General features: G+C 45.9%; 2 protein-coding genes across 21 annotated transcripts in view; one reads left to right on the plus strand and one right to left on the minus strand.

Annotated features, from left to right (window-relative positions):
• The window catches only part of LOC128330354 (germ cell-specific gene 1-like protein), a 50,197-nt gene that overhangs the window by 14,193 nt on the left and 13,210 nt on the right, over positions 1–22,794 (minus strand). For 2 of the 19 annotated variants that reach the window (XM_053263075.1, XM_053263070.1), the window contains exons 1-2: positions 5,707–5,943; positions 3,268–3,448 (exon numbers count right to left, since the gene is read on the minus strand). The exons of 1 other annotated variant lie outside the window; for it this stretch is intronic. The gene's annotated coding sequence lies outside the window, so the exon portion shown is untranslated. Of the gene's footprint in view, positions 1–3,267; positions 3,449–3,631; positions 3,772–4,844; positions 4,872–5,516; positions 5,681–5,706; positions 5,944–6,448; positions 6,655–9,860; positions 10,239–11,524; positions 11,548–13,369; positions 13,907–22,794 lie in introns of those variants that run through there. 16 more of the 19 variants (XM_053263078.1, XM_053263071.1, XM_053263072.1 and 13 more) reach the window with 16 other exon arrangements.
• On the plus strand, positions 13,908–19,223 carry RPL28 (ribosomal protein L28). Of its 2 annotated transcripts, none has more exons than XM_053263092.1 (5): positions 13,908–14,031; positions 15,611–15,704; positions 15,935–16,058; positions 17,215–17,333; positions 19,095–19,223. In XM_053263092.1, the coding sequence occupies exons 2-5, from the start codon at positions 15,624–15,626 to the stop codon at positions 19,182–19,184; spliced, it is 414 nt and encodes a 137-aa protein (XP_053119067.1). In that variant the 5' UTR covers positions 13,908–14,031; positions 15,611–15,623; the 3' UTR covers positions 19,185–19,223. The 2 variants fall into 2 exon arrangements, with proteins under 2 accessions (XP_053119067.1, XP_053119066.1); XM_053263091.1 differs by lacking the exon at positions 13,908–14,031 and adding an exon at positions 14,241–14,346.

Raw genomic sequence — 22,794 nt, forward strand, 5'->3', positions numbered from 1 at the left:
TTCAAGGACAGGGGCAGGGCAGAATGTGGGGGCTACACACACACACACACACACACACCTGTTTATACAGAGAATCAGGGATCTTCTCACTTGCTGCTGAGATGCAGCTGCTTCTGGGGTGAAGCAGCTGTTTATAAAGGGATTCTTCTCTCTCTTTCCCCCCCCCCTTATAAACATCTCTGCATCACTGAGAAGTCAAAAACTCAGCTCCCATACATATAAGAATTGGTTAGGAGCTGTCCTGCAGATCCCCCGTGACTCAGCAGAACTCCCCCTGAAGTATTACCTTTTCATCTCCCATACAAAATGTTTTCCCTCTCCCCAACTGTTAAGCAGTGTTTTTCTCCCCCCCCCACCATGTTAAAGCACTTTGTTGTCCTTCCAACAAAGCGTATTTTCTCAAACATCTTTCCTCTGCCAACCCCACCCACCCAAATTTGTGAGGAGTTGCTCCTCAAGTTTTCCCTTCATCTGCATCCCTGGACTTCTAGCAAGCGCTGCACTGTTTTTGCACTGGCTCTGCTCCTATGCCTACAACGGCAGCCTCATCTGGTAGAAATGTAGCAGGGTGAAGCCTTCCCTCCTGCCACTGCACAATGAGGAAATTGTAGGGGAAAGCTCAAGTTGTTAAACTTAGTTGGGATTCGAGGATCTTGCTCCAAGGATGCCCTACTGACAGGTTTAACAGTTGGCTAATCTGAATGGGGCCTTCTCGGTGGTGGTGCCCATGTACAGAATGTCCTCCGCAGGAAGCCTGCCTAGCATCAACATTGTATGCCTTCCAAAAGCCAAACAAAAACAGACCTCTTCAAGAAGGCCTTTGGAGCTGGTTGGATTTGTGACCTGTTCGTTTTGCCACTTTGAATTGTACTTGTTTATCTTTATCCTTCTTCTGGGCGCTTTCCAGATTAAACCCTACAACAGTCACTGCGGATCTCCTAAGTGTGCTTCCGTACTTCCTGTGATGTGACACTGCAGTCTCTGCTCTGACAGCAAGGTGCCTTTCACATTTCCGATGCTTTCTTTCACATTTTATCTTTGAATTATAGTGCTACAACTTGCAGAAAAATAGCTGTATTTCCATGTCGTAGGAGTTTGAGATTCTGGGGATCGTTTTCAGCACGATCCTGCCAAGCCGAAGCATTTTACCCCTGTTGTAGTGTGTAATCTGGAATGCACCCTGCTGTGGTATTTGTTTGCTGTATTCGATGCTGATGCCGATTTTAAATATTTATGTTGTTAAGAGCTTTGGGTTACTGGGAAGAAAAGCAGAGTATCATTTTTTAAAAAAAAATTCATTGTGAAGCTGCTGTTAAAGACATAAGAGCAGAATGAGGGAAAGTTGGCAACCTTACATTCAAGCAATCTTTGGCATCCCTCCCTCTCTCTTTAAGATCCAGACCAAACTAGACATGACATGGGCTGTGGTGTGGGGAAGGGGGGATCTAGTTCTTTGCCCCAGCATTGATTCTCCAACTGACATGAAACCCCAGATAGCCACAGAGGGGGAAACGCAGAGGTGCAATTTTTTTAAAGTAGTAGCCTTTCCCCCAAATCACCCAGGAATCCTTCCAGAAATGTTGGATTTTTTGTGAAAACCAGAAACAAGCCTACTTTGACTATTCAAGAACATTTTTATATATTCCTTTATGTGCGTTTGTATTATATTGTTGTCTGCACAGGAATGTTTTTATGGTAGGATTTGAAAATGTGTGTAGTTGTTCTATGTAGAACTTGTAAATTATATTAATATACCCATTTTCAGGTACATTCTGAATTTTGGCAGCCTATTAATACATTAGTTTATTGTTCTGGTCTTTTTTTTTTTTTTTTGCATCTATATCCTTTTTTGGATCAGCAATACTGTTTTGTGTTATGTAACACAACACCCTATTTTATGTTGTGTTAGCTTTTTCTCAGCCATATGAGAAGGTACCAAAGTTCCCTCTGCAACACCCAGCTTAAGGAACCAAAACTGGCATCTGTACTGCTTGTTTCGATAGGGTGGAGCTTTTGCAGCATTACCCCCACTTCAATATACATCTTGAGAGTTATCAGAAGCCAGGTGGGTGGTTGACGGAGGGTGGGGAACAGTCTATTAATATGTAATTGTCAATAGCTCTAGCTCTACAGCCCTACTGCCTCCACCAGAACCAGAAATTGCAATAAAGCAAGCAGTGACACTGGATCCCTCTGCTCATTGTGGGGGTCTTCCTCCCCCTTAACAGCATCATTTTTGACAATGTATGGGGATTTGCTTATTCAACCAGCACTCTGAAAAATGCCAAGTATTGTTATTAGTAATGATTTATTGTGAGATAAGATTGCCCAGTATGTCTGTGGGTGTACTGATTTACAAAGATAACCATTCACACTTCACTTTCCAATATCAATACTCTGCAAAGTGCATCCCTGACCAGCATCTATGATTGCTCATGAAAGTCAACATAGACGGTGTATTTGCATATTCAGTTATTCACACGTTGTTGTCCATTGTCTAAAATAAATGGGGGTTTTTAACAAAAAAAATGAATCAGTACCTGAAATGTGGCTGGTTTATAACTGCCCTTAGGACTATACTACTGTCACCCTCGCTTTAGTTTCAGTTCTTTAATGCCTCCTTCTGTGGCTTCTCAGGATATAAACATGCCAAAGTACAGATCTATTCTCCATGAGTTCTTCCAGATGGTTATATATTGCAGCTTGAGGGCAAATTATGACAAAAAATAAAATGGGAAATCCACAAGTTGTACAAGGACATTGCATAATATTTTAAGCGCCATCTGCTGGTGAAACAACTGTGTTTTTTCAAATTCCTTTTATTCTAAGTTGGGGGGGAAACATAGTGGTTTCGCAGATTGCTGCAGATTGCCAGCAGATGGCGCTAAGAATATTACGTAACATCCTTGAAAGTACTGTGGATTTCCCCTTTTATTTTTTGTCTTAATTTGCACTCAAATTGGAATATACCACCATCTGGAAGAGCCCTAAGCTAAAAACAATCCGGAATCAGGAGGCAAGGTGGCATAAGAAGAACTTGAGCATGCAATCCTCTATTGTGAGCGCAAGGGTTGGCGAACTGATCAGAGTCTACTATGTGAGATGAAGAGTAGCAGTGTGTGAGAACGGGAGCCAAATAGGTTTGTATGGATAATTCTGCAGAGGAAGGAAGTTCCTGCCCCTAAAGAGTGGGGCAGGAACTAAAGGAAGCCTCTGAAAACATCAGGGCTCCCTCTGCAGAGGCAGAGGAGTACTACACACAAACACCTGAGTGTCCAATATGCAGGGCTTCAGTCTATGACTTGTGTCAACGTAGCCATCAGGGACATGGCAGCAAGAAGCCATGAGGAAGGTGCAAGGAGATAGGAAGCAGCAGCGTTTCGCTGATGGCCGTCCGGGTGGCAAGACAGGTGCTCACGGAGGAAGTGCTCAGCAGCAGTCTCAGAACCTGAGGGAAAGGACATATTTTGAAAAGAATGGTTATCCGGCCAGATTGGTCTCTGGGGCAACCCGGAGAGACCATATTACGCCTGTTTTAAAACAGATGCACTGGCTGCTGATATGTTTCTAGGCAAAATACAAAGTGCTGGTTATTACTTTTAAAGCCCTGAACAGCTTAGGTCCATGTTACCTTAGAGAGTGCCTTCTTCTGCATGATCTCCACTGCATGTTAAAGTCATCTGAGGAGGTCCATCTCCAGTTACCAACGTCTGGTGGTGATTCAGAGGCGGTCCTTCTCTGTAGCTGCTCCTGGGCTGTGGAATGCATTCCCTGCAGAAATCCGTAATCTGAATTATTACTGGCCAGGAGAGTCCTTAAGACCCATCTGTTTGGCCTGGCCTTCCAGGGTTTTTAAGCTGTTTTTAAATTGTAAATTTTTGGTCTGGTTTTCCAGGGTTTTAAAACAGTTTTAATTGTTAATTGGTTTTATATTGTTTTTATTTTAATGTAAACTGCCCTGAGCCATTTTTGGAAGGGCGGTGTAGAAATCAGATAGATTGGGCATGTGTAAGTAAAGGATTTTGTACTCCATTGCCCCATGTATGAGGGAATATCAGGAATATACCATTCAAAGTGGGCAAGGTTTACTGCCAATTAGAGAGGGCGAAAAACTGCCTGCCATGCAGTCTGCACAAAATGGTAATGAGCCAGGCCAAAGCAGTGGGCTACTTCCATGGATCTATTGGCATTCATGCCCAAAGGATATCTATCTATCTATCTATCTATCTATCTATCTATCTATCTATCTATCTATCTATCTATCGGCATTAATGCCCAAAGGATATCTATCTTTCTCCAGACTTTCCATTCCTCTCTTTTTCAACAACCATGAGTTGCACTTTTTTCTTTAACAAGTTTTAAAATGAAACACACAAAAGTGTCAACTAATCAGACAGTGATCTAATGTAGGGATTTACAACCTTGGGTTTTCAGATGTTGTTGGACTACAATTTCCATCATTCCCACCCACAGTAACTCATTGTGGGTGGGATGATGGGAGTTGTAGTCCAACAACGTCTGGGGATCCAATATTGGGAGCCCCTATCCAATGGATATGAATTTTCAAACATCACTATGGTGATATTATTTCTGGGCACAGATTTTCAAACGAATTGACTTTATTCTAGTAAACAATATAATATTTCCAGTCATCCATTAAAGGCATCACAGTTTTATCACTGACTACCATATTTTATCTCTCTATTGATCTATCATATATGTTATACTGCCCCAAATGTACGTCTCTGGACAGTTTACAAACATAAAACAAAAATTAAAAATTTAATTTAATTAAAACAGTTTAAAACCACAATTCTAATTAAAAAGCTTGGGTGAATACACACATCTTTAAAGACTTTTAAAAAGCTGTCAGAGATGCTGAGGCTCTTATTTCAGCAGGGAGCGCATTCCAAAGTCTCAGGGCAACAAGAGAGAAGTCCCATCCCTGTTGTCACCAGACAGTGACAACTGCAGATGGATGATCTCCCTGGATGATCTCAATGGGTGATATGACAAACGACAACAACAAATATTTATATACCGCTTTTTAAAGTTCCCAAATTGGTTTACAGACATAAATAAATAAATAAAAATGGCTCCCTGTCCCCAAGGGGCTCACAATCTAAACAAGAAACGTAAGATACAACAAGCAGCAACAGCCACTGGAGAGATGCTGTGCTGGGGATCAATAGGGCCAGTTGCTCTCCCCTTCCTAAAAAAAGAAAATCGCCACTTTTAAAAGGTGCTTCTTTGCTCAGTTAGTAGGGGTGATGGGGCTCATAGTGAAGAAGGCACTCTCTTAAATACCCTGGGCCTAAACTGTTTAGGGCTTTATAGGTTACAAGTATTTTTCAGCCCGTTAATTTAACGGGCGCTCGTCTGCGCCCTCAACCGCCGCCTCCTCCCACCCGGGCCCACCGGCTCCTTCAGCCGGGGCCATCCGGGGCCGGCGCCGGCCTCCCCGGCTGGGCCAACCCCCCGGCCACCTCAGGCCTCCCACCTCAAGGCTCCCTTACCCTTTACACGGCTGGTCTGGTTCCGCGGCTGCCGCCTCCGGGCTTCCCGCGGCGGCCGCCACCGCCAGCAGACCCAGTCCTCCCGCCAGTCTCCTTGTGGCCACTGCCGCCACCATCAGGGCCAGTCGCCCCGCGGCGGCGGCTGCCGCCAGCATGGCCCGCCAGCCCGCCACGGCCACCCCCGCCTCACCTGCACTGCTGCCGCCCCGGCCGCCACCATCGGGGTCAGTCGCCCCGCCACGGCCGCCGCCTCTGGCCTTCCTTCCAAAATGGCCGCCTGGTGTCGGCGGTCGTGTCTCCCTCGGACGCAGACCCCAACATTCTAAAGGCACGGACACACACTTAGCCTTTTATTATAGAGGATAACCAACACCTTGTATTTTGCCAAGAAACCTATTAGTAGCAAGTGCAGTTCTTTTAAAACAGGAGTAATATGTTCTCTTTGAGATGACCCGGAGACCAACCTGGCTGCTGCATTTATTTATTTACTTACTTATCATATTTTTATACCACCTGATTTGTACATCTCTAGGTGGTGCACCAATTGCAGTTTCTGGACTATGTACAAAGGCAGCCCCACAGAGAGTGCACTGCAGTAGTCAAGTCTGGAGGTGACCAGCATATGTACTACTGTTTTGAGGTCATTTATCTCACAAAACAGACGCAGCTGGTATCTCAGCTGAAGCTGGTAGAAAACATTTCTGCCATTGCCTCAACCTGAGACACCAGAGAGAGGTTTGGATCAAGAAGCACTTCCAGACTGTGTACCTGTTCCATCTGAGGGAGTGTAACCCCATTCAGAACAGGCAGATCGATGTTGTCTCCCATGTTCCAACTCCACAACTTAATCAGTGCAAACAAAAAAAGCTATATTTTCATATATTTAAATGTGTGCATTTTCATCATCACATACTATGCTGCCCAAATATTACCATGTTCAGCCTCTCCAAACCCTGGTGCCCTCTAGGGATGTGCAGAACATTCCGGCGGTGAAATGTTCCATCTCAAAATGGGCCGTTTCAAGAGTTTCGAGCTCAAAACAAAACACGCTTTAAATAAAGGGCCTGTTTCAAGCTGGGGGCAGAACTCCTATTACAATCAAAACAGTTTCAACATTCCAAGCACCATTTTGGATGCCTGTTTTATACTTGCTGACTGGTTTTCTGGCACTAGCTTCCGATTGGCTTGCAATCTCCTTGCTTCTTGGTTTGCTTGTTATCATACAAATCAAGTCTTGCCATGGGCAACTGTGCCCACATTGGCTGAGGGGAGGGAGGAGGGAGGGGGAACACTTTTGGAGAGAATTTCAAAATGTATTCATATGGGACTGGGAGGCAGAGAGAGCCCTCATAATATCTTGAAGAGGATATATTAGGAGAGGAGGAAGAAATCAAGGAAGGTTTGATTTTGTGGTTTTCTTTTCTCAGCAGTGAGTATAATATGCTGTGCTATTGCTGTTATAACTATCTGGTTTTGCTGGATCTCAGACTGACAAAGACAACTTGGGTGCCAGCCTTCTTGCATTGTGGTTTGTTTTGTTTATGAGAAAGTGTTGTGGTGAGAAATGGACAGTCATGTTATTTCTTGGTGATTGCTGTGATGAGCTCCATGTCTGGCCTTGAGACTAACTTGTGCGTCTTCTCTGCATCTGCATTGCAAGGTGTACCCGTCAAAATGTGGCTGAAGTTGCTCTAGTTGAGCTTATGGCTAAGCTTGCGGCTAAGGCTGCTGCTGTGACAGCTGTTGCAATGATAGGAAGTAAGTGATTGATCGATTGATTGAAGTGCTGTCAATTCGGTGTTGACTCTTAGTGACCAGGACTTAGCTAGGAAGTAAGGAGTCATAACTGTGCATGAGAGAGCAACAACGTTGTTGCTTGTGCCAACGATGTTACTGCAGCACAGGCGCAGTGGATTCTGGTCAGTGGTTCTTTTTTGGCCAGTGTTTGAAATGTGTGTTCTGTGTTGGGAAGGACAGATTCCCTTTCACTGTGTGTGTGCAACAGTGTTTTTCAAGGCAGGGTTGCAAAATGCATGGCACTCTCTAAGTGCAGCTTATTCCAGCCATTGGGAACAATGGGGAAACTTGAAACATCCCATTGTTCCCAGTAGGTAGCTCCTAGGGACACCAAAGTGGGCTGTGTGGTAGGGCATGATGGGTGCTACCTACCACCCAACCCACAAAATAAATGGGCAAACGGGTGATTTTTACAATTTTTTAACCTTTTCCCCAAACCCCATAGGCTCCACAGGACCAGTTGTTTCGACAGAATGTTTTGGCAGTTTTGCATTTCAAGCTTGAAGCAGAATGCAGAATCTGTTTCGTGCATATCCCTAGAGCATTCTATCCTCATTGGCTGTTCTGTTCTCAGTTAGGATGGACAGCCCAAACAGGTAAACATTCTGTACTTCTTACAAAATGACAAAGCATAACAAGAAAATCTGTGTAGCTGCTTAAAGGTAAAGTGTGCCGTTGAGTCAGAGTCGACTCCTGGCGATCACAGAGCCCTGTGGTTGTCTTTGGTAGAATACAGGAGGGGTTTACCATTGCCTCCTCCTGCGCAGTATGAGAGGATGCCTTTCAACATCTTCCGATATTGCTGCTGCCCAATATAGGTGTTTCTCATAATCTGGAAAACATACCAGCCGGAATTCGAACCGGCAACCTCTGGCTTGCTAATCAAGTCATTTCTCTGCTGCGCCATTAGGTGGCTGTGTAGCTGCTTACAGGTACAATAATCAGCAGGACTGTATATAGCCTGTACTAAAATAATGTCCCAAATTCAGCCAAATTCTGCAACACATCTAAAAACATAACAAATATTGATCGCCTTTGTGTGTAGAAAGGAAAGGCTTTTAAAATGATTTTAAAATCATTTTTAAACTATACAATCAATCAGTCAATGTAGTTTTGTTTTTTCTTGCATTTTATTGTAGTTTTAATATGTTTTAACTGTATGTTTTATTTTATTGTTTTATTTTTTGAGCTGTCCAGAAAACAATTGTTATGGGGCAGCCCTACAAATTTATTTTTATTATTATTATTATTATTATTATTACTATGCTATTTACACACAGTCCACCATATGTTACTGGCTGGATTTAATACTTTAATTATCGGGCCCTTTCTAAGGGTCTAGGATAACTAAAGAAGAATTAAAGATATTGTCGTAGTATTCATGCTGTCCCGAGTAGTGTGGCCTTCTGTAGTTGATGTATTGTAATTTTATTGATGCCCAAGGTGTCAAGATGATGGTCAAGTTCTTTTGGTTCTGCACCAAGGGCACCAACAACTATTGGCACCACTATTGTTTTCTTTTTCCAGAGCTGCTCAATTTCAAGGTCCTTGTATTTTGTTATTTTCTGAAGGTCCTTGTATTTTGTTATTTTCTCCAATTGTTTTTCGTTGACCCATCTATCCCCTGGGATTGCAATATCAATTATCAGAACCCGATTCTTCTCGAAGACTGTCAGATCAAGCATATTGTGCACTAAATGCCTATCAGTTGTATTCAAAAATCCCAAAGGATTTTTGCCTCTTCATTTTCTGTGACCTTCTCAGTCGGATGAGTCTACCAATTCTTGCTTGCTGGCAATTTGTAATTCTTGCAAATGTCCCAATGGATCATTGCAGCAACTTTGTTGTGTCTTTCCTTATAATCAGTCTGCACAATTTTCTTACAACATGCAAGGTTGTTGTTGTACATTATTATTATTAATAATAATATTTATTATTATTAAATAATATTATTAAGGCATAAATAAACACACCATTCAGACCACCCCAAAGTGTCAGATTAGTGTGCAGAGTATACATATTGCAAAGTAAGGAGAGAATCTATATCTATACAGCGATGTCCATATCTGTATCTTCTTACTTTGCAAAATTTATTCTTCACCTACTAATCACAGTGCCTGAATAGGGCACAGATCTCCTTTCTTACTACTTGACAATAAACTTTGTCCTGTGTGAAGAAGAACATTTCTGAGTCTTTGCCATGTTTGGGATATTAGAATATAAGAGATTTTTTGCCTATCACTATACGCAATCTGGAAGCCCTGCTCTTTTGGCCACTGGCTGTCATCCTATTCTGCTTTTTCCAGCCCTGCTTCTGATTTTCCATTAGATATCACCCACATATTTGGAAGCGTATGTCCACAGCACATGAGGGCTAGAAACTTGCTTTCCACACCATTCATAGGAGGTTCCTACAAATCTTCTACTAGGAAGGAAAAATGGGGAAATTGGGTCAGGAAGAGGAAGGAGGAATGAGACACAGTGAGGGGTGGAGAGGACACAAGCTGGGATAGAGGAGAGGTTATGATCCAGATTTTGGGATCTCACCCTGCGATCGGTTCCATATGAAGAGCCTGAGTTCACTCAGGGCCTCTGTGAGGTTCTGGACCTTGCCTTGGAGTTGCAAATTCTCACTCTGCAGTTCGTGGATCGCCTCTTGCAGCTCAAACGGGCACCCCCCACCCAAGAGCAGGGACAGGAGCAGCCAAAGCAACAACGCCATCTGCGCCTCACCCCTCTGGCGGCCTCACACTGAGCAGCGGGTGTTTGGTGCAATCTCGTTTCTCTTCCAAATCAATCAGCCCGCCTAGGCAATCAATAGGTTGTTAATTACCTCCACCCTTGCTGACTGACGGTCTCGAAAATACACTTGCTACTCCTGCCCTGAAGTCTCAGCAGCAGCACAGGCTAACAGAAGCTCAAGAGAAAGAGGTTATTATGGGGGGCAAATCCATCAGCTAGCCACTAAAGGCCCCTATTTCAATTTGATTCATCAGTTTCTTGAGGAAGCCTCTTGTCCAGTCTCCCAATCAGATCAGGAGCTCAGAAGAAGCCCATTCATGGGGGGGGGGCATTGCACTCTGTCTGGGCTATAGGGAGGTCCGGCCATCCTCCCAAGGAAGGAGCCAGCACAAGAACTCTCCCTCAAGCCTGGGCTGTGACATCAGTGATGCCTTAGAATACACAAAGCCCACTTGCTAGATAAAGAAGGCAGAAGGCTTTGTTTTAAGAGAGGAAAGAAGGAACAAAGAAACATTTCCTGGCTTCCAAAGTGAAGTCCTTTTCTAGTTTAAGTTAGCAGTTGTTTAACAACTACAGGAAACCGCTGGGCAAGGTCGTTTGGAGATTTAAGCCAACCAAGTGCCATCAATACACTGATGATAGGCAACTCTTTTTCCAGTTTTCATCTGTTCCTGGGGAGGCAAGGGAGGATTTGAACCCAGTACTCAAGGTCAGTGATGGAATGGACGTGGGTGTACACACCAGGCCACAATCCAGACAAGTGGGAGGACTCTTGGTTGTGGGTTCTATTGATTCAAGTTTAGATGTTCAGCCTGCTGTGGGCAAGTTTATGTTCCTTCTTAAGAATCAGGACTGCAGCTTAGAAGCGCTTCTGGATTCAGCTCCGTTCCTGGTTGCCTAGCTGGCAGCGATAGCCAGGAATTACCTTTCAGTGGCTTGGGATTGGATGGTTTGCCAGCTGCACTCCTTTCTGGAGAAACCGGACATCCAGATTATTATTACTGAAAGCCAACACAGTGTAGTTGCCAGACTAAGACTGTGGAAACCCAGGTTCAAATCCCCACTGGGTGATTTTTGGCGCCATTCACAACCTCTCAGCCTAACTTTACAGGGTTGTTGTTAGCGGAAAAGGGAGAGGGGGCAATGAATGCCACCTTGACTTCCTTGGAATAAGGGTGGGATGGAAATTTAGTCAATCAATATTAGCCTTATTCACACATTGAGGCTATTCACACATGCCTGCAAAACCAGGCTAAGGAAGCCCAGCCCGCTTTTGCACACACGTGTGTACACATTTTGATCTGCCAGTTCTGGATGGGGTTACACTTTCCCAGAAGGAAGAGATACAGAGCTTGGGAGTGCTTCTGGATCCAAACTGCTCCCAGGAGGCTTTACACATGGGGCTTCTGCGCCGAATCTCCTTCGGGAGAGAGAGAGAGAGAGAGTGTTTACACGCCAGCCAAACTTACGCCAAACTCCTGAGGAGATTCTTGGAGCCACTCCACATATAATTCGGAATTTGTGATGCGAATTCTAGCTTATCTTGAGGTATTTCCAGATTTTTAAAATGCTGATTTTAAGCTACTTTTTCTGAAAACACCGGAGCAAACAGGGAGAAGCACTGAGGTAGAATCATTAGCACGGTAAGAGGCATGGTCTCTTCAGAAATGCAGATCTATCTCTGCAGGGAACTCCCTCTCCCCCTCACCCCGCATTGGCTAGGAAGGAAAACACTGACGCCTGCCATGTGTACTTGCGAAAATGAAAGCCGAGAGCAGAGGGGAGGGGCTGCTTCCCTCAATGCCACGAGTGTACTTCAAAGTGGCTTCGCTCAGCATTTACCCTGAATCCTGAAGCCAAGTGTGAATAACCTCCCTGGTATCTCAGGTTGAGGCAGTGGCCAGAGATGCTTCCGATCAGCTTCGGCTGATACGCCAGCTGCGTCCATTTCTTGAGATAAACTACCTCAGAACAATGGTAGCGTGTGCTGGTAACCTCCAGATTTAACTACTGCAATATGTTCTATGTGAGGCTGCCTTTGTATATAGTCCAGAAACTGCAGTTGGTTACAGACTGCCTGGGTCATCTCGAAGAGACCATATTACTCCAATATTACAAGGACTGCACTGCCTACTAATATGTTTCTTGGCAAAATATAAGGTGCTGGTTATCACCTACAAAGCCCTAAACAGCTTAGGCCCAGGGTATTTAAGAGAACGTCTTCTTCACTATGACCCCCATTGCCATCATCTGGAGAGGTTTGTCTGCAGTTGCCACCAGCTCATCTGGTAGCTGCACCAGGACGGGCTTTCTCGGTTGCCGCCCTGAGACTCTGGAATGCACTCCCTGCTGAAATAACAGCTTCCCCATCTCTGACAACTTTTAAAAAGTCTCTAAAGACACATTTATTCATGCATGCTTTTGTGGTTTTTAAATTGTTTGGAGGTTTTAGTTTCTGTTTTTATTTATTTTATGTTGCTGTGAACTGCACAGAGATGGGATTTTAGGGCAGTGTACAAAGATAATAAATAAAGTTGTGTGCTTGTTTGTTTTGTTCTGTGTTTTACATTTTATACCCCGCTCTTCCTCCAAGGAGCCCACTACATACTCAAGTTTCTCCTCACAACAACCCTGTGAAGTAGGTTAGGCTGAGAGAGAAGTGACTGGCCCAAAGCCACCCAGCAAGTCTCATGGCTGAATGGGGATTTGAACTTGGATCTCCCCCGTCCTAGTCCAGCACTCTAGCCACTACACCATTCTGGCTCATGGAGTTGCAGAAGGCAGGCAAAAAACTACATTTTCACAGGTGACAATGCTACAGCTAGTCCCAAAATTAGAAGCTTAGAGGAGGGTCGGATCCAGAAATGTCTACCATCAGAGATTCTCAACCTTGGGTTCCCAGATGTTTTTGGATTTCAACTCCCATAATCCCCAACCAAAGGCCACTGGGGCTAGGGATGATGGGAGTTGAAGTCCAATAATATCTGAGGCCCCAACACTGAGAATCCCTAGTCTACATAACTGGCTATCCTGAATAGAGTCCTGTGTCTATAGTCCCCCATGTGCTACCAGTGATCCTTCTAACAGGGATTCCCAGATGTTGTTGACTACAACTCCCAGGATCCCCAAACAAAAGCCACCACAATAAGCCATCACAGCTGGGGATCCTGGGAGTTGTGGTCAACAATATCTGGGAATCTCTACTAGAGGGAAGACTGGTGGGCACAGGCTCTCTTTCCCCCTCCAGTATTTGTGCTGCCTGGCAAGGGAGCAAGGAGATCAGCCAGTCTCCTTGTCCTTACATACCCACACACCTTTGAGCCAGGATCTGCAGACCAACCCAGAGCTGCCGCAGCGAGACATCCAGTAGAGGCCCCTTGGCGACCTTTGCAGCTCTGGTCCTCTGGATGGTTGTCACATCTCCACAGCATTTTTTCTCCAATCAAATGGCTACCATTGTATTCGTTTTATAGTTATGGTGCAAGCGGAGTTTCATATTATTCTGCATGAAATGTATCAAAACTTTGTTAACGTTAGCCTAAGCGGAGAGTTGAAAAATATTGATGAACAGGAACCAAAGCTTTATTTTAAGTCGTCCAACTCTCTGTTTTTAAGGCGCCACATTGCTGGAACGAAATGATCCGGCTATGCCTCTAAATAAGTGGTTCTTTCCTGGCTCGCGCTACTGGAATACGCAAAACCGAAACAGACTCTCACCCCCGGCCACTTGAGGCAGCGACTATAGAGCCAATCCGCACTTTCCATGGGGAAGACAGCGTTCCGAACGCACCCGAGAGCTTCCGAAAGGAACTCCCGGAGTCTTCCGGTTAATCCTAGTGCGCCTGCGTCATACGGAATTTCCTCCCGAAGTGAGACAAGGCCTCTTTCTGCTCAGTCCTTTCCGAATCCGAGTCATCTCCAAGCTCCTCCGAGACAAACCGACCATTCCCGAGAGTTTCCGAAGTCTGCTACCGAAGTAAGACAAGTAGAAAACCGCCCTTGACCATGATTATGGGCGCGGTGGAGTGCCGCTCTAGGCTTTGACATATCTCTGATAAAAACCCTCTCTATATAACTGCGCATTGGAAATGAGAGTGGGGACGAGATCGACTCTAGGACTAGAAACGCCAATGGAGTGCGCGCGTGTAACTCTATGGTTCCCCCAGTATAGCGGAAGAGGCGGGCATCTGGAAGAGAGAGGGCCGGGCTGAGGGCGGGGAGGTCCTATAAAACCCCCTCGCGCCTACCTGGCCCCTCCTTTTCCGTTTCCGGCTGCAGTAGAGACAAGAGGGTGAGGAGGGGGTTCTGGGTCGCGTGTTTGGCCTAGAGGGAGCGCGGGAGAGACTATTCCCGGGGGTGGGTGAAGAAAGAGCATTGGGAGAAGCTGGCGATCGGGAGGACGGGTTAAAAGTGCACCCCCAAACGGATGGGGTAGGGGCCCTCCGGGAGGGAAGCGAACAAAGTGTCACGTGCTAGTGTCTGGCTGCCGTCTTTCACATCCAGGAATGAAATGTCCTTTATGTTTAAAGGGTCTCCCTTTATGTTTTCAATTTATATGCGCGGTCGACGCTGAGTTTAGAAGATACTGGGATTTTAACTGGAAAAGTTGAACAGCGCCATTCTAAACGCGGTTTGTGGCGCCTTAAAAACTGCAGCATAAGCTTTTGTGGACCAGAGTCCACTTCATCAGCCTGTTACTCGGACGTAAGCCCCGGGGTGCAAGGGGGTTAATTCCCAACTAAGAGTGCATAGGCTTGCAGTAAGTCTTCTCAACTGGCTACGGGGGTCAGTATCGCATTTAGATGAGTATCCACCCTGGAGTTCGTGGATAGAATGAAGATTGTCCTTATAGACAGACTGTTAAACAGCATGCATTACATATAATGAATGACTATATCTGGTGGTGAAGGGGTTACTGTTCCTTATGCTGTCCCTCGTTTGAAGATATTTTCTGAATTGTACTCTCTTCCCTGTTCTTGATAGACTGGGAAGAGAGAGTTTGTGTAGTTCAGAAAATAGCTGCAAACTAGAGACAGCAGTGTCTCTGTCTACATACTGGGAAGAAAAGTGCCTTTTAACTCGGTTATCTTTTTTTCCAAGTGTGTATCTCTTTTACTGTCACATAGATTTGGAGGAGGTAAATGTGGTGCATCATAAATGGTAGTATTTTATACTCCTATATTGACAGAGAAGATGGCATACTAATATTTGGATGACTAAACTATAACTTGCTGGTCTATGCATCAGTTGAAAATTCATCTGCTCTCATTTCCCACCGTAAGTGTGACCCACTGTTTAAGGAGGAGAAGCTCTGATTCAAATGTACCAGGATGACAAGATTGACTTTGTAATGAGTGGGGATGTTACATGAGAGGGCAACTGGGTAAAGCAGTGAGGGCATAAAGGAAGTGCAATTGGGACTTAAGAGTCTTTAAAAGTGAAAGGGTGAAAAGGCCATGGTGTTTTTTTTCGCATGTTACTAGTCCTGGGCTTCTTGGATAAGGAAGAATACAAGAAATAGCAATGTCACAAAGAACTTGTCTTCCTCTGTTCAGGTTTTGGCACAAGATGTCTGCCCATCTGCAATGGATGATTGTCCGCAACTGCTCAAGTTTCCTCATCAAAAGGAACAAGCAAACATACAGCACGGTGAGCTACAGAATAGCTCTGGAGTCCTGGCATCTGCTTCTCCTTGTTGTATTTCTTTCCTAAAGGACTCCTCTGTCCTGAGTTCTGTTTTACGGCACACCCTTCCTTTGGAGTTAGAAGTCCTGGTTCTGGTTCTCATTTCCCACAGGCTTCTTCCAAATCTTTTAAGTTCCCCTCCTTTTCTAACAGAACACAGGAGTTCTGGTAACAGCTTTCTTATTTCTTCAAAGGAACCCAACAACCTTAAAGCCCGCAACTCTTTCCGCTACAATGGGCTGATCCATCGCAAGACGGTTGGGGTGGAGCCAGCGGCTGATGGGAAGGGCGTTGTTGTGGTCCTCAAGAAACGTGCTGGTGAGTTAGCCCAGATGGGATTGTTGAAACTGAACAGGAAGATGGCCTTGGCTGGTCTGTGACCTTAATAAAGATTGATTGATTGATTGACTGAACAGGAAGGGTTTCAGGAGAAGGAAGAAAATCTGTTGGGTAGGCTGTAATTATTATACAAAGAGTGGAGAAAGCAGGCTTATCAGAACAGAAGTGGCAGCCCACTAAGTTGTCTAAAGGTGTGTTTTTTTTCTTCTTATGAGGGCCTCATAAACTTGGGGCTGGGATAGAATCAGGTGAAATGTTAAAAGCTAAAAGGCAACAGAAGAAGCTGTCTTATACTGAGTCAGACCATTGGTCCATCTAGCTCAGTGTGGTCTACACAGACTGGCAGAGGCTTTTCCAAGGTTATAGGTGGAAGTCTGTCTCAGCCCTACCTGAGAATGCCAGGGAGTGAACTTGGGACCTTCTGCATGCAAAGCAGATGCTCTTCCACTGAACTATGGTCTCATCCCCTAAAAATAATCTTTTACAGCACTCTTATGTAGTTTCCCATGCAAATAGAAACCAAGGCAGAGTCTGCTTAGCAAAGAGGACAAGTCATGCTTGCTACCACAAGACCAGCTCTCCTCCCCTGAGTAGTAGCCAGAGAATGGGGCTGGAATTCCCTTACCAGCTCCTTGTCTCTGCAGCCCGCCTGGTTTAAATACTCCTTCAAGTCATTGCTAAAATAAAAAATCAAATTATTTAAGATATTGTTTCCTGGGATATCAGTGCTGCACAGCTTTAACCCTCCTGTGGATGTTGGACTGCAACTTCATCATCCCTGACTATTGGTTACTGCGGCTGGGGATTATGGGAGTTGTAGTCCAGAAGCAGCTGGAGGACTGAACTTGTGCAGCTCCGCAATATTTCATCCAAATAAGACATGTCAGTACAAGTGGGATCATAAAATTGCTAGTATAGTATAGTGGCTTAAACCACGTGGGATGCAAAACTCTGGTTAAACTTTAAGCTGTAGTAAGTGGACTTAGGCAGTTGGTTCTCTCTGATATAGCTGTCATTATGTGACATAGGGGTGGTAATACTGGCCTGTCTCACAGGTACTTGGCTAATCATAACTGCTCTATAGCTCCTGGCCACCATCCTGGAACTACTGCTTCCACAATCTCTTCTTTTGCAGGCCAGCGGAAGCCAGCCACCTCCTATGAAAAGATCACCATAAATAAAAATGCACGCGCCACGCTCAGCAGCCTCCGTCACATCATCCGCAAGAATAATTACCGCAAGGACCTGCGTATGGTAAGTTGGCGGCTTCCCTTGTGGTCTTTGCAGTTTTAAGTAATTTAAATCTAAAGCACTGGGGAGGGGAGGGCTGAACCATATTCCCCAAATGCCGAATAATGCATTTTATAATAAGTAGGGGTGTGCACGGAACCGCGGAGCTGTGGTCCGGCACTTGGGTGGGGGGTTCCAATAGGGAATAGGGGGGGTGTTACTCACCCCCTCAAGAATGGCACCGTATATTATAGAGTAAGCGGGCGGCATACCTTCCTGCCGCCCGCTTCATTCCCCCTCCTCTCGGCGCGGCTGCAGTGAGTCATTGCGAATAATCTTCTTCCTCCGTTTTGAACATGCAATCGGGCGGCAGGGTATCACCCAGTCCCTGCCGCCCGGCTCTTCAATTCTCCCGGCTCGGCTGGCGGCCGCCCCCCGCAGCCCGAAGACCCCTGCCGCCCCTTCCCTTCCCATACTCAACGGGTCGGCAGGAGAACTCCCCTGCCGACCCGTCCCCTTCGCCCGCTGAGCTGCAAATGGCTTCTAGGAAGCCTTTTGCGCGCCTGCGCAAAAGGCTTCCTAGAAGCCATTTGCAGCTCAGCGGGCGAAGCGAGCAGACGGCAGGGAGTTCTCCTGCCGCCCGCTCTCCACTTTAGAGCGGAGAGTGGAGAGCGGGCGGCAGGAGAACTCCCTGCCGTCTGCTCGCTTCGCCCGCTGAGCTGCAAATGGCTTCTAGGAAGCCTTTTGCGCAGGCGCGCAAAAGGCTTCCTAGAAGCCATTTGCAGCTCAGCGGGCGAAGGGGACGGGTCGGCAGGGGAGTTCTCCTGCCGACCCGTTGAGTATGGGAAGGGAAGGGGCGGCAGGGGTCTTCGGGCTGCGGGGGGCGGCGGTCAGCCAAGCCGGGAGAATTGAAGAGCCGGGCGGCAGGGACTGGGTGATACCCTGCCGCCCGATTGCATGTTCAAAACGGAGGAAGAAGATTATTCGCAATGACTCACTGCAGCCGCGCCGAGAGGAGGGGGAATGAAGCGGGCGGCAGGAAGGTATGCCGCCCGCTTACTCTATAATATACGGTGCCATTCTTGAGGGGGTGAGTAACACCCCCCCCCGTACTCCTTTAGAACCCCCACCCGAACCAAAACCACCCGTGTCCGGACCGGTCTGGAGGCCTTTAGAATGGCCTCCGAACCGGTCTGTTCACACCCCTAATAATGACTTCGCCTACTTAGCTCTTACTGGATATTCAGGGTATGGCACAATCTCCTTTATTTGTTGTGTTGTGGAGCATTGTATTCATGTATGAAGGGATTTTAAGAGCTTGAGTTATGGCAGTGATTTTCAAAAACGGCAAAAGGCCTTGAGAACCCTTTTACCACCTTGCCTTGGCTCTGCCCAGGGAGTGTAGAAGGGTGTTACGATCTTGTTAAGCTGGGCAAGTTTGAGAGGGAAGGAAGTCTGGGAGGGAGGCAGGTCTGCCATCAGGCAGGGATAAGCAGTGGCGGGATTTGGGTCATCTGCAGTGTTCTCTCTAACAGAGATTCCCAGGTGTTGACTACAACTCCCTGCATCCTCAGCTGCAGTGACTTTTGGCTGGGGATTATGGGAGTTGTAGTCAACCACATTTGGGAGTCCCTGTTACAGCAAACATTGATCATGTGTCACCTCTGCCGACCAGAACTGCTATGGGAAGGTTGACCTTAGTCTTGAAGTGGTCTGTTGGATCAGGAAACTGAGGCTATAGGACCATCTGAGGCTCCCAGTCATTCACTTTTTCCCCTCCTTCAGGCTGCTCTGCGTCGTGCCAGTGCAATTCTTCGTAGCCAGAAGCCGGTGGTAGTGAAGAAGAAGCGGACTCGGGCTACCAAGACCGCATAAAGAGTTCCCAGATTATCCAATAAAGGATTGGAACCAGAACACTGTGTGGCTGAATGGCTTGAACTGCTCAGGTTGTAAATCTTGGGGTTGCTTATCTTCCAGAGAACACAGCAATCCTGGTTTGCAGTTGTCATTCCGTTTTGAGCCCAGACTACGTGATTCAAAATGAGAGGCAAATGTCTGTCATTGGGCTTTTAAAGTTGCTGTTGTGGTTGAGAACATGAACTTCGAGCTGGTTTTGATTCTAATTTGCTAAGATGGTTCCCTATGTTTAAGGAATTAAACATAGGGAACTATGTTTAGGAGAAATTAAGTGATCATTTTTCCAGCCTCACTAAGGATGCTGTCTTTATTTTATTTCTGTCGAGGTTAGTTTAGGTGTGCACTGGCCCAACCTAACCATGTAAGAGGAATTGCTGGACACCTCTGCATTAGTCTCTGCAATAATTGTCGGGTCTAAGTTAGCCAAATACAAGAGATTTTATCCACAAAGGGCTCATTAAAAATGTCACAACAGATAATGGATGGTTCCACATTATGATTCAAGGGAGGAGGGGCATGTGTTTGCCCTCTCACAACTCTAAACAATTCCACTGGACGTGAGCTTGTGGATGCAATACAGGCAGAAAAGAATCACTACTTTTTTCCACATGTCTGAGCATAAATCTTCAAATGTGCTCTGTTCTAATCTGTCAGGTTAGAGTTGAGTCTCCACTTGTGCTCCAGTTATCTTACCTTGCTGCTTCAGCTCCCATAGTTCTTCTGTATACCTAGGGGCCAATTTTGAAGTATGTCAGAGGATGCTTAGGAGCAATCATGTCTACTGCCCTGGTGAGTTGTGGTTCCAGTTCTTTACCAGGGCATCAACAGGATCGCTAGCAGAGCCAACACGAAATCCTTTCAAGGCTTCTCGGAATTCTTTTGGATCCAATAACCTCCTTGGGTGGACCAACCTAAAAGGCCCCTCACGCCTGCGGAGGTGGGATGTGATTGTGAATCCAATCTTAACCTGATGGTGGTCCGTCCATGACAATGGGGAATTCACAGGAGTTCCCACCCACGGAACACCACCCTGATCAGAGTAAAAGACCAGATAAAGTGTGTGTCCAGCAACATGCGTCAGTCCTGACATGGCTTGGAATAGGCCCATGGCCACTATGAATTTGTGAGCAGCCCCAGACAAATTGGTCTCATAGTGAACCTTGAAGTTTCCCACCACCATAAGCTTGGGAGACTCCAATGCAAAACCCAAGACAAAGTTCATCAGCTCAGTTACACCAACAAAAGTCGCAGTCAAACTTTGGTGCCCAAACCGAAGTACACACATTTGATAAGGTCAGGCACTTTGACAGAGATCTTGGTAAGGGAGATGATCTTATATACCACAGCGACTTCACCTCCCTGCCAACATCTCACCTGCTTCTCAACAGAATACCTTGCTGGGACCGGACGGCCACCAGCCTTCCCCAACCAAGTCTCTGTGATACATACTAGGTCGGCCCCTTCATCCATAATCAGATCATGGATTATTTCTGATTTATTCTGGACCAACCTGGCATTACAAAGGAGCAAGGTGAGTCTCTGGCGGTAGTTGGCACTGCTCCCCAAGGTCAAAGAGTGGTAGGCCTGCCAGTGTTAGTTCTTCGTTACCAGGAGCTGACCCTCAACTGCTTGTGCGCAGGGGGTGACTCGTGTGGGGATGGGGGGAGAGATGGGAAACTGGTGCAGCTAAGAGAGCAGCATATAAAAGGCAGAAGAACAGGGAGGCTGGATCTTCAGAACTCCTTAAACCAGAGGAAGCCCTGACCAGAAAGCGTATGGGTGGGAGCCAACTCCCTTCTGCCTTTCTGAACGGTCAGGAAGGCGGGACTTGCAATTGTACCTGGAGATCAAATGCAAGTCAGCCTGTCTTGATTGTTTCGTAACTTTGGTTTCCTGTCTGGCCATGCGTGTGGGATTAAAGGTTACAAATGGGGAGGGGCTATAACTTGGTGGTGGAGCACCGGAAGGCCCCAAATTCAATTTATTTACTATATTTCTGTCTCCATTTTCCTCAGACAGCATACACGATTGTTTATCCACACAACCTGATGAGGTAGGTTAGACTGAGAGATAGGTGACTGGCTTAGAATCACCCAGTGAGTTTCATGGCTGAATGGGTTTGAATGCAGGTCTCCCTGGTTCTAATCCAGAACTCTAGCCACTCTACCACATTGGCTCTCACCAGTCACTGGCATCTCTAGTAGGGCTGAGACCCCCCTGTCTGAAAACCTGTAAGGTTGCTGCCAGTCAGAGTAGACAGTACTAAGTTACGTGGACTGATAACCTGACTTGGTGGCAGCTTCATATGTATAAGCATGTACCACTTCTGCTTAGATTTTAATGTTTTGTCCCACTGTTTGCTGTCTGTAATATGTCTATATGCATACCTGCATATATAGACCATGGCCCTTCATGACTCTGACAGTGTGAATTCTGCTACAAGACCTTGGTTAGCCTTTAAGGTGCCACAAGATCGTGTGTTTGGTACAGCAAGCCAACACAGCCACTGCCCTGGAATTAGATGCCAAAATCAGGAGGAGAAAGCATCAACTGGAAAATATAACTACAATGGCTAACAATTCTGTGTCCAGTTTCGGAGGATCTTTGCAGACTCTTGTTTTAATTGCTTTGGCAACCAATAGATGGCAGTTTTGAGCTGAAGAAAATCTCTAAGGTGACAGTTTACTTACACTGTCTACCCCTTAAAGCAGTTAACTTTATATATTCTCTGCCTTATCCCTGCCACCGCTAGGTTTCTCTGGGTGAAAAACCTCAAATTTGCCCAGCATCTGAATCCCCTCTTGACCTTCCAGGATGAATCCAGAGGAAGTTTAGCTGCAGTTACATTTGGAGCTAGTTTGGCTGCAGAACTAGTATTCCAGCATCCCACTTCCCTTTCGGCATGCCAAAGTTTCTTATAAAGCAAGTAAAGTGTGCCATCAAGTTGATTTTGACTTCTGGCGCCCACAGAGCCCTGTGGTTTTCTTTTGGTAGAATACAGGAAGGGTTTACCATTGCTTCCTCCTGTGCAGTATGAGATGATGCCTTTTAGCATCTTCCTATAGCACTGCTGACTGATATAGTACCAGTGGGGATTCAAACCAGCAACCTTCTGCTTGTTAGTCAAGCATTTCCCCACTGTGCCACGTAAGGTAGGGTTGCCACATTCATCTAAGAGAATTCCTGGATACAGCTGTCAAATGGGTGTTTGTGCACACAAATGTTAAAAACCTACTTTTTAAAAATCAGGATTGGAAAGAGTGTTCAACAGTGGAGCTTGGCAACTGACTTGCACATTTTCCCTTATAATCTTTCCCAAAAGAGGGCTAGAAAGGGGTCACTGAGCCATTTACAGAGAGCCAACCTAGCCAGTCAGCAGCACTAGTGACAGAGAAACGATAAGAATGAGGCTTTTAAACCCTGACACCCTGCAGCTACAATGCCTGGAGAGAAGCACCAGAAAAAAATGGGTAAATTTTTAAAAAGCCATCTTCCTGCTCAAATCCCTGGACATCTTGTATCCAGGATGACACTTTTCCTACATCCTGGACATCTGATTCCTGGACTG

Source organism: Hemicordylus capensis, chromosome 6 (genome assembly GCF_027244095.1).
Source record: "Hemicordylus capensis ecotype Gifberg chromosome 6, rHemCap1.1.pri, whole genome shotgun sequence".
Classification (NCBI taxonomy): Eukaryota; Metazoa; Chordata; class Lepidosauria; order Squamata; family Cordylidae; genus Hemicordylus; species Hemicordylus capensis.

Bases quoted from the DNA above. Each gene is read 5' to 3' on its own strand.
- RPL28 (XM_053263092.1), top strand. From the start codon at position 15,624: ATGTCTGCCCATCTGCAATGGATGATTGTCCGCAACTGCTCAAGTTTC. The intron at 15,705-15,934 runs GTGAGCTACAGA...ATTTCTTCAAAG, and splicing joins ACAAGCAAACATACAGCACG to GAACCCAACAACCTTAAAGC. The intron at 17,334-19,094 runs GTAAGTTGGCGG...CCCCTCCTTCAG, and splicing joins ACCGCAAGGACCTGCGTATG to GCTGCTCTGCGTCGTGCCAG.